Source organism: Laetiporus sulphureus (genome assembly GCF_001632365.1).
Source record: "Laetiporus sulphureus 93-53 unplaced genomic scaffold LAESUscaffold_37, whole genome shotgun sequence".
Lineage (NCBI taxonomy): Eukaryota > Fungi > Basidiomycota > Agaricomycetes > Polyporales > Laetiporaceae > Laetiporus > Laetiporus sulphureus.
Window position 1 is genome coordinate 289,197 of NW_024468546.1, and position 16,916 is coordinate 306,112.

Here is a 16,916-nt window from a genome sequence, read left to right on the forward strand (position 1 = left end):
CATTGAACCGAGTGTCGTTCAACCCCAATCCTTCCGCGGTGCTGAGTACTGCGCGCTGAGTGAACTAAAGACGCGCTTGTGGCGTGGTAAATGGCCCGGGCAATGCCCGCCACACAGGCGCTGGAACGTAGTTGATTAGCGCGCTTGTTCGAGATGTCTGTCGTACACCTTGCGGGCAAGTTGCCTAGACTCTGGCAGAAATTCTTACTCTGAGCTCGCTGTTCTTCAATCATACAAGATCAACACCGTAGCAACAGAACGACAAATTCCCAGGCCTTCTAACCACAGACCTCAAGCGACGACGTATCGTGCATCCATCTACTTGAGCCCGATGAGTAAAACTGCCACCCCATTGTCTGCCAATACGCAAAAGACCACGCAGCCGAGCCCTCTCCTGCTCTCCCCCTCCAAGCGGAGATGTCTCGCAGCGATCGAAGCCGCGACCAGAGCCTATTCCACACCTCAACCTACCGCAAGCAGGAATCCAGAGAAATCTCCCTCGGAAACAGCAGGTCAACCGGCTGTCTCACCAAAGACCGTCTAAAGTGCCCGATGCGCCATCTGCGGCGGAGATATGGAAGTGGACATTGTCCAAGGACGCCATGGCCCCGTGCTTTGCCAAGGATGTGATGGACATGCAGGACAGCGGTGCTAAAGGTATGTGGCTCGTATGTGTATGCTATGTGATTCGCTGATTGGCAGGTTGTGCATCAAGACGCAGAGTTTTTCTGGCTTGGCCGGGTACCGTGTCGTTCGGTGCACCTTGTCGGCCTGCGTATACGAATCGTGGGCGATCTACTCGCGTACATGCCGCGTAACTAGCTTATGCTTCTCGGCTGATCCTGATCTACTTTACTTCAGATATGGGTCCGTTCGTGATCCCCAAAGCGGCCGCTTGGCTGCTGATAAGGCCAGCAAGTAAGCCCGCGAGCTCAGCCAAAGGCAAGGAGAAGGCATCCGACGAGTAAACGGAGGAAATGCAAGCCCAGGTGGATACAACGCCAGGTATAGCGGCGCCGCAGATGCCGGCCTCCTCCCGTGTGCCTTTTGTAGTTGGCTCTCCTGAGCCTATTTCGTCCAAGGTTGTCGGTAGCGAGCCGCAAGTAAGTACTCGAAGTGCTCGTCATGACGTGTCTGCTGACAATTATTCCTCAGTCACCTCCACGCCTTAGACATCCACCCTCGTCTGCATACACGAGACCTCACCACGAACACCTTCCGCATATACCTCAAGCACTACATGGACCACGCACCTCCGCTGCACGGCCGCGCTCGCTCACGCTCTGCGTCCCCCTATCCGCCAAGCAGCAACCGCCGCGCCGGCATGATCGGGTCGGCGAGTGGTTTCACGAACCTCCTCCTTAAGATGCAAACGAAGTCGTCAGCCTCTGCTCGGGCACGCGAAGAGTATATGCCGAGTTTCATATCTTCTGCCACCCTTGATGGAGCGGGATATGCTCATCTATTGCTTGTATGATGTATATAATATAGAACGTCTGTTGCTTCGCGTTCGCGCACGTCGAGGTAGCGGAAATATGTTGGTGACACCACAGATGGCATCATTGAGAATTGGCCATTCTTTCTCGCTTTGCAACACACAGTCCTTATGGTGCGCTAGCACACGAGGCGTGCAAGGGCTATTTAGAGCAGCATAGGGGCAAAGGTAAAATATACAAAAGACTAGCAAGAACATATCACGGACTTGAGAAACCATCTCAATGTCGCCTTCCTCCTCTACAACCATCGCCGGCGCGGCCGCAGGTGCCTCAGCTGGCTTTATATCATGATCTTTCATGAAAGCATCCAGCTCCAAATCCAACTCCTCCCCGTTCACAGGTCCCGGTCAGCCTTGGAGACGCGCCTGTGGCGTGGCAGTCACCACGTGCTCGAGTGCGTCCGACCAATCAGCGCGCCTGAAAACAACTTTGGCAGTCCTTGCATCGGAGCGCCCGCTGCGACGAGCGCGGTGACACGATAGTCATGAATTCTGTAGCCGGCGCGCTTCGACTTCATGTTCTGTTAAGATGGGTGTGCAGGCGATAAGCCGTGGCCTGCCAAGCAATGAGACCTACACACGTACAGTCACGATCATGTTACGTCATGACTGATCGCGAGTGTGACTCGTCCCAGTTGAGCACCCACCTATTCGCGCGATGCGTCTGCCCCATTCTGACCGCATTTCTCCTCCCCTTCCTCCTCCCCCCTTTGACCATCTCGACATGGCACGAGCACAAAAATCTGCCACGGCACGGGGCCGGAAGTCCCTCACCTCCTTCTTCAAGGGTTCTGCAAAGTCTGAACCTGATGGAGACGCAGCCAGTAGCGACTTCGAGGCTTTTGAGATCGAGGAAGAAGTCGAGAAACCCACCGCTGGAACAAACAAGAGCTCAGCACTAGCTCCAGATGCGTCGGACCTTCCCTCCATTCATAACGTACCAGCCATCTTCTCTGATCTAGTCGTAAGCGCTCCCCAGATCAAGGCAGTGACGCAGCACCTGCAAGGCCACAAAATGCGCGTCGCTACAATGTGTTCCGGCACAGAGTCTCCCCTCCTCGCACTCGACCTCATTCGGCGGTCCATACTCGAGCACTACGACGTGAAGCTCGAGTGCGAACACGTCTTCTCGTGCGAGATCGAGCCTTCAAGCAGGCGTACATCGAGCGGAACTTCCAACCACCCCTGCTGTTCCGGGATGTCTGTGAGCTTAGGGACACACATGCGTACGCCAGGTATTTCATCTTATATGACCTGACGTTTGTAATGAAGTACGACAGCGTACGGGTCCCTAGCGCCCGTCCCCGGAGACGTCGACATCCTCATCGCGGGTACCTCCTGCGTCGACTACTCCAACCTCAACAACGAGAAGCAAGACATCGACGCGAACGGAGAGTCTGGAAGGACATTTCGGGGGCTGATGTCCTGGGTGAAGAATCACCGGCCACCCTTGGTCATTCTGGAGAACGTGTGCTCGGCACCTTGGGAGCGCGTGGTCGAATACTTCGAGAAGAACAAATGCAGTGCTCATTCCTTACGAGTTGATACAAAGGACTTTTACAGATCCCATACCCGTACCCGTGTATGCCTCCTCGCTGTCGACCAGCGAAACTCGGATCTTCCAGATGCGTGGGCGAAGCTTCTCAACAAGCTCAAGCGACCCGCATCGTCCACTCTCGATGCCTTCCTGCTCCCCTCCGACGACTTCCGTATCCATCAGGCACGCGAGAAGCTCATTTCTGAAAGCTACAACGCAGTCGACCGACGGAGAGGCCGGACAGACTGGGGCCGATTCGAGTCCCAACGCACAAGGCTGGAGATGGAGCTCGGCTCGAAGCGCCCGCTAACGAGCTGGGAGGAAGGTCAGTCTGCACATCTAGTAGTGCTGAGTGACGCGTGTTTATCATTTCTCAGGAGGTTTCTGTAAGCTGCCAGTCGTTGCGTGCAACGACTGGGGAGTTGGGCAGGTAGAGCGTGTCTGGGACTTGATGGACATCAGTTTCCTCCGGTCCGCCAAGAAGGGCGTCGATCCGTCATACAAGACGTAAGCAATGCTACTCGCTATACTCCACCGCCATAAAGACTGACAATGTAACGCAGGCAAGTATGGAACCTCTCGCAGGACATCGACCGGACCATCGGGTCAAACAAAGTCGGCATCTGTCCATGTCTCACACCGTCCATGATTCCGTACATCACGAACCGCGGCGGGCCCGTGGTCGGCATCGAGGCGTTCTCCATGCAGGGCTTGCCCGTGGACGAGCTGTTCCTGACGCGCGAGACGGAGGACCAGCTCGCCGACCTCGCTGGGAACGCGATGTGCACGACCGTCGTCGGTGCGTGCATCATGGCCGCGCTCATCATGGGCAGGAAACTGCTGAAGGAGGGCAGCGACGTGAGCACGTACGAGTCCCGCAATGACATGTCGATGGATGTGGATGTTGACATGAAGGACGTGCAGGACGACTCGATGGATGTCGACCAGGCGCCCGACGATATCCCCGTCGAGGACCATGTCTCCGGGGAGGACCAGCTTGTAAACCAGCCCTTGGACCTGGCGTCAACCGCTGTGGTCCCACGCTCCTCGACAAGGCGGTGAAGAGCGCGCGTCTGTGCGAGTGTGAGGGCCGGAAGGACGTTACTGACCGCTAGGTGAATCGCTGCAAGGACTGCAGCTCGTCGTCCTGCGTCAAGTGCGGTGGTCGGCCGGAGCACAACACTCAGCACGTCGATGCCCACGCACATCCACGGAAATCTCCAACGGCTTTTGCGAAAGAGTTCTAAATCGACGCTCCCCATGTCACTCTCGGTGTCCAACATCTCCCAAGCGCTGCTCGACAGCCTCAAGGAAGCATCTGGAGTCCCCATCTCAGGCAGACGCTTGTCGAATTGGTGCGAGGCCGTCCTCCGCGTCTCTTAGCACGAGCTGCGATTCGTCGAGCCAAAGCGACAAGACATCTGCGTGGCGACGTACCAGTCACCGGTCGCGCATCTGAAGCTCCTGCTCTACCGCCAGCAGGCCGAGTGGCGCCTCTTCGCAAAGCCAGAGGAGAACGAGCCAGCGAACTCGGAGCTTCGCAGGCTGCTAGCACCCGTGGGCAGGATGGCCTGCCGGGGCGGACTGTTCGCGGGGCGGTGGGACTTTGCGCTGCCACACGCTACCTCTGAGCGTATCGCGATCTCTGGCAGCGAGCCCGTTCCGTCATGGGCGCAGAGGCTCGGATTGCAAGGCGACGAGTTTAAGGACAAGATGGTCAACTCGAGGCTTGAGTATCAGCGTTCCGCAGGAGGATTTGGTACACTTTGATAGGGATATCTTGGGTGTGTACACGTTGTTGGACAAGTGCGGCACCGCGAACTCTGCGCTGCATAAGAAGGAGTCTGACGAGCACGACTCCCACCTTCCGCCGCTGTTCTTGATTCTCGATCCAACGCGGCGCGGAGATCCATCGGACGACCGCTTCGCGATCTTCATCAGCAACCGGCGTTACGAATATGGTGAGACGCCGCCTCTCGTTTGCAAGTTCGAGCCCAAGTGGAGGCAGTGCGACACTGTGGAAGAGCAGAGCATCGAGTGCCACATTCTTCAGAGTGGGTCGAGTCGCCTAAGACGCGTCTGACGGTAAGCAGTGCCATCATCAATTCTTCCATTGGCATGACTTACGCTTCGAGCTAGGCCGTGGCCGGCCACGAAGCGCACTTCACTGTGCCAGGAGACTATCTCACCATCAGCATCTCAAACGACGCCTGCTCCAGCGCGAACGCCCGGAGTGGCCTCGCGGCGCCTGGAAGGAGGCCGACAAGGTCACGAGCACGTCACGTTCAAGGCCCTCGCGTGGCTCATTGAGCGCATCCGTAACGTCGGCGATCACTTCGGCCAGTGGCAGGACGCGGGGATGGTACGTGACCACCGTGTCAACTGCGATCGCTGCGCGCCCACCAGAAGATCAACGAGAGCAGGAAGCTAGGTATAAGTTCATATTTGGTGTCTTGCTACTGTATGCTAAGCGTTTTATACCTAGACGAGGACAAAAGTAACTTCCTGCTCTCCACGATTCGACTGAAGGTTAAGACCTACCGTCAGGCAGCCGACGTCGCAGAGGGGCGGCGAAGCCGGAGCTCCCAGAAATGAAGAGCTCGCGAAGAAGGATGATCATGGAGGTCGTCATCCCTCCTTTTCCGAAGCGCAGCAAGTCGCCTTCAGCGATGAGCATCGTATCGTTTTCTGCGCCTGAAACGACCGAAGGAGAGGACGACTCGGATGCGCTCACCAGGCCACGTCGCCGTCGAAGCTGTCAGAGGCGCCCGATATTGATTTCCGACGACGAAGAGGAGGACGCCCAGTCTGACGACGACTTTGTGCCTGACGAGGACGAGGACGAGGACGAGGATGAGCCAACGATGAGATGCTCCGCGAGGAAGGCAGTCTACGTCAAGCGGCCTAGGAAGTGGCAGGATTCGGATTACGATGAGTTTTGGGCGGAGGAGATCCAGTCCGAGGACGAGATGGCCGTCGATGACGTGGTCACATCGGATGATGACTACTCCAGCAGATCGTTGAAGCCGCCAACAACGGGGAAAATCGTGAGGGGTAGCAAGAAGTCTGCAGCCGCTTCGGATAGCGATGCCATGGACGTCGACGAACCATAGTGCAAGCTGAAAAACGTTGTCGAGAAACGCAAAGCTCAGGATGACGGCGAGAGGCCCGCGAAGAAGAAAAGAGAGACCAAGGACCCTTGGAAGCTGAGGTCGATTGCAGTGAGTAAGGACTGGACGAGAATGCAAGCGCCACCGCTCGAGATGTTCCACTTCTCCCGGAAGGTCGTCGATAAGTACACGTATCTCGATGGCAAGATCCATTCCATGGTCACCAACATCACGGCGGAGCGATACTGGGTGCTTTCTGGTATCCACGACTTTGGCGTTCTCAAGACCATCTCTGCCTTCTTCAACTTGCATCTCGGCATGGACGATGATGCTGAAGGGCAGTCGGTGCAGGTGAAGAAACGCCGGAAGGAACAGACCGGTGAGCACTGGTTTACTGTTAGTACCTGAGAGCTTGTATTGACAACTACTGCAGCTGTGGAAACGTTCCACTCCTTCCGCGATGTCCATAGTCTCGAGTGGCATGCTCACCGCCCTCAGATCAGGCAATCCTTCTTGGATCAGTTCGTTCGTCAAGTGAGTGCTCTGTTTCCGTGTACCCCATTTCTCTAATCATGTTGATAGAACATTGCTGAGATCGACGAGATCCCGTCCAGCGAAGAGATCAGGAAGGTGGACCTGCCTGCAGCTGAGCGTGCCATCTACTTGGAACTGGAGCACCATCTCCGTGCACTGACATGACCGTCAAGCGAGGCAGGAAGAGCGAAAGCGACCGTCAAAAGCGAGTGGCCCAAGCGCTCGGAGAAAGCAGGTACGTCGTCATTGCATGACAGGAATTCTCAGGATTCTCAACCGTTTCTCTCCAGCACCGCCGAAGAAGCCCTTTTGAAGCGCTGCTCACATTTCGGGCTCGGCTCCTCCGACAAGGAGAACGCCACGAAAACGTGCGAGGTGATCGTCTGGGAGCAGCGCGCGCAGCTCGACAGCTGCAAGGGTGAGCTCAAGAAGATGATCGCGGAGGCACTCGAGAAGGAGAAGATGATCGGCAAGGTGGAGACCGAGTCGCTCTTCCGCGAGTACATCCGCATCACGTGAAACGAGGGCGTCGGCGACGGGGACGCGACGGAGGAGATGAAGACCCTGCTCGACCAGGCGAACATCGCTGCGCCCCTTAGGCGATCATGAACAAGCAGCTCGACGCGCGCGCCAAAGCAAGTCCAAAGGACGACGGCCTGCCGGAGAGTGTCAGGCAGCTCATCTAGAGCACCGCGAGCAGACGCACGAGATACGCCGTGTGATGAAGGAGCTCGTGGGCCGCGTGCGGTCGTTGCGGTACTTCACTGCCGTTCGGGACTTGCAAAAGCAGGCCGATGTGCTCCCTGTGGTGTCATGTCCCTTGTGTGGGCGGGATCAAGTCCCGATTGAAGAGGTCGTGGTGTTCTCGCCTTGTGGCCATACAGGCTGCATCGCGTGTGTGACGGAGCACGCGGAGCGGGAGGAGTGCGTGTATGCTGCATCTGGCGCGTGTAAGGCACTCTCTCTCTACGTTGCTCATCGGCTCCTCGTACTGTGAGTGCTTGATGAAACGGATAGACGTAGCAGCTTAAACAGTGACGCTGGGAATGTTCCCATATGTTAAGGCATGGCTTCTGGTAGATGGCCATATTTATATCGACCAGGGATTTGTAGATTCAGCGCAAACAGTCTGCACAGGTATACAGCCTCTGGTGCTGGCGGCAATATTTGCAATGTACCTGAGCATTTAGACGTTTTTGAAATTGAGCTACTTTGCGTGGTAAATTGTTTTGGTAATACTATAAGTAGACCACCCCAACGTAATGTGTGCAGTGCACCGCGACATCGACCATTGGTTTTCTACCACTCAGACGCTGTCTCGCGGCTATGCTACTGCTCTCTGTTGCCTACGTCCCCCTTGCGCTCTTTTTTGCATTGCCGGCTTTTGCAGTGCCGTCTTCTCCCAATGACTAGTTTCGTGAAATTGCCCTAAAGGTCGTGAAGGAACCTGAACCTCCAGTGTGCTGTTTGAACCCTCTGGAACTCCTGGGACCTCCGGCAGAAGAGGATGTACTGCTCTCGATTGATGACTGGAAAGCTAGAAGGCTGGGAGAGCTGAAGGACCCAAGTGCACGGCTACCGGGTAGCGAGAGTGCGACCATCTCTGGTCCAACACAGCTCGCGGATTCGTCCACCACAGCACAGGCTACACAGATGCCGTATGCATCTGCCACAGTCGCGCCAACTGAGGTCACCTCGAGCAACGTTTTCGCTCCCTCTCCTAATCCTTCCATCTCGGAGGCCGCAAAGACAGTGCGAGGATCCACCAGTGAGGAATCTGACCAAGAAACCACCCTCTCCTACTACATTGAAATCAACATGGCCTCTTCATGTGCACATGAAGCGGTAATATCCGACTCCCGCGCAGAAACGACCTCTAACGACAGTAACTTATCTTCCAAGATTCTTCTGCAAATACCTTGTACAACACAACAGATCCTTCTACGTCTACTCAACCCTTTACCAGCCCCGTCCCGTCCACGAATCAAGCGATCCCATCCTCCGTGCAAGATTCTGACGACACACTCACAGTATCATCTGAATCACCTTCCATGACACCATCCATCCGTCCGACGACGTCCTCTTCGAACTCCGTCGTGTCTCCTTCGATCGCATCAGCCAGCGTTGCACAGCAACCATTCTCTCTACCAGAATCGCAAGTCCCGACAGGCGGCGAGTCAATCTATTGGACGATCATGAACCGGCTCACCGCGCTTGAGGGCAATACTACTCTCTATGCCAGGTATGTCGAGGAGCAGACCGCGGACATGCGGGAGATCTTAAGGAGTCTCGGCGAGGATGTCGGGCGGCTCGAGGGTATCGTACGTTTCATCGAGGTGTCCTTAAACGATTGCAAATGACAAGCCACGGCAAGGCTCAAGCGCAGATGTACCTGCAATCAATGTCTGAGTTCGACAGACACAGACGGCGGCTGGAGCTCGAGCCCCGGGAGCTACTCTCCCGAGTGAACCGCCTCACCGACGAGGTACGAGCAATACAACGTAGTGCCAATATTCTCTTTTTTCATCTGAGTTCTTCCTCATAGGTTGTTCTCGAAAAGCGGCTGGGTATCGCGCAGCTGTGCCTTCTGCTTGCAATCATGGTCTTTATCATGTGGACAGATGGCTCCCGAGGTGAGCTCCATCGGATACGTGCCCTCGGCGGCCAATGGAAACCTCCGTGCGTACACTGCTACGGCCGCACATCGTGACACTACGTGACAGGTAATGGCGTCTGCCTTCCTCCCTTCCTTGGCCCAATGAGCACCAAGGGCAGATAGCAAGTGAGCAACGCGGAGAAGAGTCTACGGAATGTAAGGGACTAACGAGACCATGTACGGCGAGTTTCATTCACGTATAGTATGGAGGAGATGAGAAACTCACCCGGGGTCCATCCAACATAGGAGGGGAAGGAATCGGCTGCTTCGAGAACGCGCGGACTTCTTGCAGAAAGCAGCCAGGCTGGCAGGCCTTTCTTGAGCGACAAAAGAACCACGATGGACATAGAGCGGGAGACGTCCCGCAGGCGACGGCGGGCGTGAGCGTGGTGTGGGCATTCGACCAGGACGTAGAGACGGGTTTCAACGGCCGCCTCATGGCAAGGGCAGGCCGCGGACTTTGAGGGGACGTAGCGGGAGTACTACTCTCTAAAGTGCCCGTGCCCCAGCATACAGTTGATAATGCGGGCGTGCACCTGGCGCGGGCCATCAAAACGCCGGTGGAAAGGTGACAACCGATAGGATGGGGCCTGGGTCACGGCCATCCAAGCGGCATTGGTGTGAGGCTGGAGAGCCCAGTCACGACGCCAAAGGCGAAGCGTGTGGGCTGGGTCGCGTTCGCGCATCTACGAAGGGTTAGGCCAAGCACAGAGGGGCGGGTGACGGCATCCTTGGCCAGCTGATAAGCGCGCTCATTTCCAGTGAAGCCATGATGACCAGGGCACCAGACTAGCATGACGGTGAGGGAGGGCTTGGCATCTAGGGCAGCATCAATATGCTTGCGGAACAGAGTCCGACCGCAGTCTCCGGTTGGAATGGTGCGCTGTGGACATGCTACTATTCGTCTATGAACAAGGTACTTTGGACCAGCCTGATATCTCATGTGCATGACTCTGTATGACGTCTTCCAATTTGCCAGAGCGAAGAACGTTGTCAGAAAGCTGAGAGTTCGGAGACACCGTGTTCACTGAGAATGCAAAATGCAAAACTCCGCCGGTGTGTGATGTAACATTGTGGACGCGCCGATCGACCCCGACTCAATCGGTGACTTCGACAATATCAAATCCGGCAGTCTTTCCCTGGGTATTGCGCTGCGGAAATGAATGGTGACGACTTTGTGTGGATTTTTAGCGCAGAGAAGTGGGCTAAAATCTGCAACAATGATCGGATAGACGGTAAGGATACTGGCCAAGATTAAATGAAAATCATCTCATTGCTAAGCCTTCTGGTATACTTTCAGCTTGGCGAGCTCTCGCACCTGGCACGAGCTTCCGATACTGGTCTTGATACTAGCGTGGCCTTTCAATTATCTCCAGGCGCACAACGGCTTATTCATTTTCATACTGCCTGCGACGCTTCCAGAATGAAAAGGGTTCAGATTCCACGGAATTAGAATTGCACCGAAGAGGTTCACGCGGACCAGTTATGTACTATCTTCCTCAATCATCGAGTGTTATTCACTGACATTCATGGAAGCGCGTGCTAAGCAGGGACGAATATTGGATATCGATGGAGATCGGCGATCTGATAGTATGAGGCTTCGTGGAGCAACCGGGTGCCTCAGTTTGACGAGTTTCGCTCCCACTCCTGGCACGATTTTATGCCATTTGGAGGTCGGCTCCCGGCTTCATGTGTGCCGAAGGCCTATTGGAGAGATTGGCTCACTCATCTCAGTAGCACCATGACGAGTTTGGGAGTAGCCACGCATCCACAACCGGACGTCGTTATTTGGATGACAAGACGTCGTACTTTCAAGCTTCAAGCTTCAAGCTTCAAGCCTCAAGAGCTTCGCTGAAGGAGCACTGCTTTGTATGGCGATCACGCTGACACCCGGTATGTAGACGCGGCATAGCGAGACCGGCATCAGAATCGTCATGGAGACGCAACTTAGGGTCACGCTTAGAGTCACGCAGGCTGTCAATCACCTCCTGCCGCCACTGATCATTTCCTTCTATCACCGTGGGTGTACCTGCTCGAGCCGTCAACACATTGTCTGTGTGCGATATTCTTTGTGCGACTCAATAATCACCGATGCACTCTTTGATAGTGCCGGTGACCGGTGACCACTCAAGCCGGCCCCGAAGAGGGATGAGAAATGATGCTTCGAGAGAATGATGCTTCGAAGAACTCCTTATTCGCAATATTTGACTCGAGGCCGCAATGCGGCACATAAGGATGCGCGACGCGTCCACGTTTGGAAACCGATGCCATGTGGTCGAATGATACTTGTACTTGATTTATATTGCCGCAGGCGAGTACTCGAAGATCTTCTCTGAGTACTCATCACAGGCTACCACGGATTCGGCCCTCCCCGAACAGGTTAGCTGCTTCCCGAGACGGTTCATTGCTCTCGATGGGCTTCTCGAAGGCGAGGAGAAGCCGAGCGTAGTGTGACAACAATCCTTGCACAATACCTATCGGGAACTCTGACGGAGGCGCACTCATTCCCTGATGTTCGGCGGATCGGTTCTACCGAGATGAATCTGGATATGCTATACCGGTGATTTGCAGCGCCAGTCATCGATCACGCAGCATAACAGTTCAACAGCCTCTAACGCAGGCATCAAGCATACCAGCATATGGCGAAGCTTAGAAGTCGAAAGGTGTGGATGCTGCACTGTCAATAGACACTGCTAATGACGCGAAGGTGTCGAGGGTTAGTGGTTCAATGGGATCTGCGAAGCTCTAGAAGAGACTAATACCCCTTGCGTCATGTTAGATATAGCTTCACTAGAGCTGTCCGAGTTTGGAGGTACGTTGTCTTACGACAGCGAGAGAAAGGGCACCTTGATGTTATCGCGGTGCTGATGTTCCTGGACGGAAGAATCTCAATAGATCTGGGGGAAAATTTGACGTTTCGCCGGTGAAATAGATATTCCTTGTCCCACCTGAGTGGAACGTCGTTTTTCAGGACGCTCCCCACAGGGCGCGAAGTGGATACAACATCGTCCGTGCTTGCGGACGTGAATGAACTGCTGAGCACGCAGTTTTATACACAACCTACAGATTGCAGCGGAGGACCTGTCAAGTCAAACAGGGCCATTTTCTGACCGTTAAATGCTTTATGTTGAGGGCAGAGATGAAATTACCCCGTGAACATCCCTATCAGGTCGTGTACGTCCGCTCATAAATTAATATCGATCAAAATTCAAACAGGATTTGTTAAGTGATCTTGTCCAAAATGCTGCCAGTCTTCGCGAGCGGAAGATGATCAATTGTTCCCGGGGTTCGTCTTAAAACCTCTCCATGCCATCAGAAGCACTGAAGACGCCGCAACCTGATTGTTTTGATCCTCACACGTTCGTCTCGGAGCTCATCTCAAGCTGTCGGACGTCTTTGCTCTGTTGATCTCCTGATACCAAACGAAAACACGTGAGTACGCTGCCCAATTGCACTTTATGACCGAATGACGCATTTTTTCTCATTGCCCGTCTCGACAGGATACAACGTCGATGTGAGCTCATTTCTTTTGATTATGCGGTCGTGACCACCGTGTTTACGTTGATTGCATTCTCGAAGATTCCATGAATCGTCAGACATTCGAACGCGACCGACTGCGCGGCCGTATATCCTCTCTTCAGCAACAGGAAACCCTGCGCCCGTCGGCGTACTCATACGGCTCAGGAAACGAGGAGATACCAAGCATGTATCCTGATCAAACGAGCACTCACGCAAGTACAGTCTACTCGTCGAGAGCTTCCACGGCTGATCCTCATTAGTTATCGCAGTTCCAGTCAAGACCTCAACTGAACTCAAGTGGACTCTATCCTCCTCCACATGTTCCTGGGAGAATCACACAGCCAGGAGCGTACATCAGCGAGATCGGCAAGGTTATGAGTCAACATGCGAGTTCTAGGCAGGAGGACGAGCGGATCCGCAATGTGACGAGAAACAGTTCAAGTAAGACATCTCGACATCCATTTTCATCAATGCTAACTACTCGCGAATTGGCGGGTGGACTAGACAATCAGCAGACCGTCCTATTGCCTACGCGCATGACTACGACAGATGAAATGGTACAGATTCCTGCACGATCACGCTCCCGATCGCCTACGGACCTGTCTGAAACTTTCACCTCCCCTGCTCATGCGGGTAGACTACACAATCGACAGATCCTCGGTGTGTTCCAGCAAAGCGCGACTAGAGGCGGGTTTCATGCAGGACTTCAGCGTTCAACTCGATTTCGGTCTCAATCGCCTGCGAGCCTACCTGCCACGTCCGACATCCCTGCTCACCATAAAACAATACAGATAGGTGGACACTCTGTTGTGGAGACTGGGTCCTCAGCACGCTTGCCGGTTACCACGGGAAACTTTTCCGTAGACAACCAATTCAGTCAAGCGGCCGCAAGCCTCATTTCGCCCAATATCCACGCGACCGGCCATCTCTCACGAAGTCCCTCTCGCGACCTCCCTCAGAAATCGGACAGTCGCCCTTCTATGAGGGTTGGGTCGAAAGGGCTCATGCCGATCATGGAGGATCCACGCGCAGAATCGGTTGTGACGGCAGGCCAAAGACGAGGTACGCCTTTCAGAAGCGTCGATCAAGTATCGAGCAAGGCAGACGTCCGCGCACAATACGGTAGCAATTCTGATGGACCTGCCCCAGAAGGAAGGGTTGCCGACACTGAATGGAACTCCTACGACGACGATGACGATGATGACGGCGATGGAGGCGACAACGCCACCATACTGAAAGAGTTCGAGCTCATAGACTCCTCTTTTCAGGCTGTCGCAAAATGTTTGAACATATCCTTGGGGGACGTGCTTGCGCGCTATGACACCTACCGACTGGACTCAGAGGAGGAGCAGCTTGCGTACAAACTCTATGAAGGCTACTATTCGGAACACGTCATGGAAGAATCCAGCCGAGTGCCCGCAGCCACGAATGACAGTGCGTACTGCTCTGCTCTCCATCACATTATAACCTTGTGTCTACCTACAACTCACGCCTGGTATGATAGACGAGAGCAATGACACTGATCACATATGCAACTGTTGGCGACAATTCCGACGCACCCATCCTATGACGTGGCCATCTATCATCAAGCTTGAAGACAGAATGTCCGACATCGCCATTGATGGCAATGCGCCTCAAGAACGCGAGCATCTGTCAAATTACTTCACGCAAAAGCTGACATCCTTGGTACGTTCTGCAGTGGCGGTTCTCTCTCATATATTCGCGTTCTAAGCTGTGAATTCTATAGCTCAACGCTCTTGCTGAGAATCACGGATTGCATTCCGTGCTGATCATGGCTGGGAATAACATCGTGAAGGATGGCGGGATAGGAATGGCGTACGAATCGTCGGAAAGTGAGGGAGTACGTGTTACGTTTGGCGCCATTTTCGAGTCGATGATGCTGACAGTCACCTTCCCCTAGTTCCTATGCAAGCTCACCCACGCGTCAACCGATGAAGCCATTGGGCATCTCAAAGCTCATGTCTGGTACGTCATCGTGTCGTTGCTTTGGGCGTATCTTACCTTTTGCCAGGCATAATCACTCTACCGCTTGTCTGGAGAAGATCTATGCGCATCGGATACTACATGGAGCTCCAGAACCAGGCTTTGACCAACTGCCTGCCGAAGCTCCTGCAAACGCAGGTGAACAGGCTGATTTTGACGAACCCGTTGTTGATGACTTCCCTGTCAATTTGGATACGCTCCTCAGCCAGATCAAGGAGAACATAAAGATATTGCTTCGTGAGTTTATTGCTGTCACACTGGTAACTCCAGACTCAGCTTCAATAAGGAGACCATCAGATCACGTATACGAAAAAGTTCCCTTGGGTGACGCTCTTGCGTTTGCTTGCTGAGAATCATCTCGTCTGTGAGAACTGGCCGGAAAAGGTCCACTATCCTGGGCAATGGGGAACGAGCAAAGGTATACAAGAGCTGAACGGAGACGAGAGGCAAACTCTGTGGCGTGCGCTTACACAGGGTGCTGAGGAGCGGCGTGTTAGAATTCGGAAGCGTGAACTACATGGTTCGTTCAGGCGGCATTGAGCGAGTCCTCGCGGATTAACTATACTTACTTGAGCAGAAGTTCACGGCGTGGATGAAGTTCTCGTCATGCTGGGCGAATCTCCCTCCGGACCTGGTGAAAGAGGATTGCGCGTGTTCATCTCCTTGCCAGGCTTCCAAACGAAGGTTGACTGGCTCGGTCTACAAAACGGACAGTTGCGTAACGACTCTGAGCAGGAGCGGTCAGATATGCGAAAACGGAAATTGGATATAGACGATGTTCCAATCAAAAGGGTTCGATACTCGGTTGTTTCTCAAGGAGGGGTTCAACATGAGATCTTGCCGTCAGATGACATTGACGAGGACGGGGGTAAGTCCTGTTAATTATTCACAAACTGTACTAAGGAATGCCATGGCCAGTGTCCTCGGAATGTAACGAACTGCCGACTGATGACATACAACTTGACGAAGCCGGCGTCGCCAATGTCATTCAGTCTTCTTTGGCGCTTTCGAATGCGTCGAGCAAAGCAAAAGGTATGATTGTTGCTCTTCACCGTGCGATAGCGCTGGATTCAGAAGTGGAATTTACACACTCTGAAGGAAAGCGGCGACAAATCGACGAAGGATCTGACATGACGTCGGGGCCGGGGTCATTCGAGGCACGGGCAAAACATGAAGCCGGAGGTACAGTTGTTCGCTCTTTGCATCGTCCCAGTGCTTGATTCAGATCTAGAACATACACGCTCTGCAAGAAAGCGGCGACAAGTCGATGAAGGATCTCACACGATGTCGGGAGAGACGCGAGCATACCATAACGTCGGCACACTCTTGACTCATGTCCAACCGCCGACACCCGCGAAGCCTCTAGCTGCAGTCAGCTCAGGGCTCAGCAAGTCCGTCACCTCCCAGCAATCGATTGGGGCGAGTCATGGAGCTGCTATAATGGAGAGGGCACCCTCTGGTTCTACCCAGTCAGCGGGGCGGGATGCACAAGCCATACAGGAGGACGTCAAGGACCGGAATGACTCCTCGGAGCTCTCTCGTCCAAGTTATGCGCACCCAATTGGGTCTGTTCACCACGGGACGGAGCACTACGCTGACGATTGGGACGGGAGGCATGGCATTCTGGGAACTAGCACCGGGAATATCATATCCACCCCGCACATGCCCGTCACAACTGCTGGCCATGCAGAAGCTGCAGTGCCTTTACCTGACAACTCGCACCACGACACCGTATTCAATATGGGGACGCCTTATGCGAATGTAACCGCGCCTACGCAGCTGGAGCTAGGTCGAAGCTATGTCCGGTACCCGCAGGAGGTCCTAGATCTGGCCGAGCAGGTTTGGGTCTTGAGGAACATGGGAGTCCTTGCAACTGCAGCTCGTGGTACGAGGCCCGAACATGAATCCAGTGGCGGCATTGTTCCGGAAGGGACCTTTAGCAGCGAGTACAATGCTTTCTTGTCGCGTCTACCTGAAGAACCACTTCAGAAAGATTTAGAGCTCGACAGTCTCTTTCAATTCTAGCTAACGAGGCTGAGCAGTCAGAGCTGTTGAACACCT

General features: G+C 54.3%; 3 protein-coding genes across 3 annotated transcripts; all 3 read left to right on the forward strand.

The window, feature by feature from the left end:
- Positions 1-331: 331 nt before the first annotated feature.
- LAESUDRAFT_715983 (uncharacterized protein) lies at positions 332-1,477 on the forward strand (the record flags this gene model as incomplete). The annotated part of the gene is made up of 6 exons (XM_040907214.1): positions 332-512; positions 547-657; positions 703-814; positions 862-918; positions 1,083-1,103; positions 1,156-1,477. The coding sequence occupies 6 exons, from the start codon at positions 332-334 to the stop codon at positions 1,475-1,477; spliced, it is 804 nt and encodes a 267-aa protein (XP_040761582.1).
- Positions 1,478-2,153: 676 nt separating this feature from the next.
- LAESUDRAFT_761680 (uncharacterized protein) lies at positions 2,154-9,796 on the forward strand (the record flags this gene model as incomplete). The annotated part of the gene is made up of 22 exons (XM_040912963.1): positions 2,154-2,721; positions 2,776-3,357; positions 3,410-3,539; positions 3,596-4,090; positions 4,163-4,355; positions 4,416-4,748; positions 4,783-5,086; positions 5,252-5,394; positions 5,439-5,463; positions 5,518-5,529; positions 5,580-6,079; positions 6,146-6,521; positions 6,576-6,676; positions 6,725-6,772; positions 6,850-6,911; positions 6,967-7,191; positions 7,253-7,664; positions 8,090-8,561; positions 8,612-8,997; positions 9,051-9,161; positions 9,222-9,355; positions 9,625-9,796. 22 exons carry the CDS (start codon positions 2,154-2,156, stop codon positions 9,794-9,796), a joined length of 5,784 nt encoding a protein of 1,927 aa, XP_040761583.1.
- Positions 9,797-11,266: 1,470 nt separating this feature from the next.
- LAESUDRAFT_715985 (uncharacterized protein) lies at positions 11,267-16,880 on the forward strand (the record flags this gene model as incomplete). Its single annotated transcript, XM_040907215.1, has 18 exons — positions 11,267-11,351; positions 11,644-11,711; positions 11,904-11,995; positions 12,112-12,144; positions 12,304-12,355; positions 12,549-12,618; positions 12,833-12,846; positions 12,929-13,038; positions 13,150-14,285; positions 14,356-14,537; positions 14,599-14,712; positions 14,773-14,837; positions 14,884-15,092; positions 15,142-15,375; positions 15,433-15,723; positions 15,774-15,887; positions 15,918-16,037; positions 16,087-16,880. The coding sequence occupies 18 exons, from the start codon at positions 11,267-11,269 to the stop codon at positions 16,878-16,880; spliced, it is 3,783 nt and encodes a 1,260-aa protein (XP_040761584.1).
- Positions 16,881-16,916: the final 36 nt, after the last annotated feature.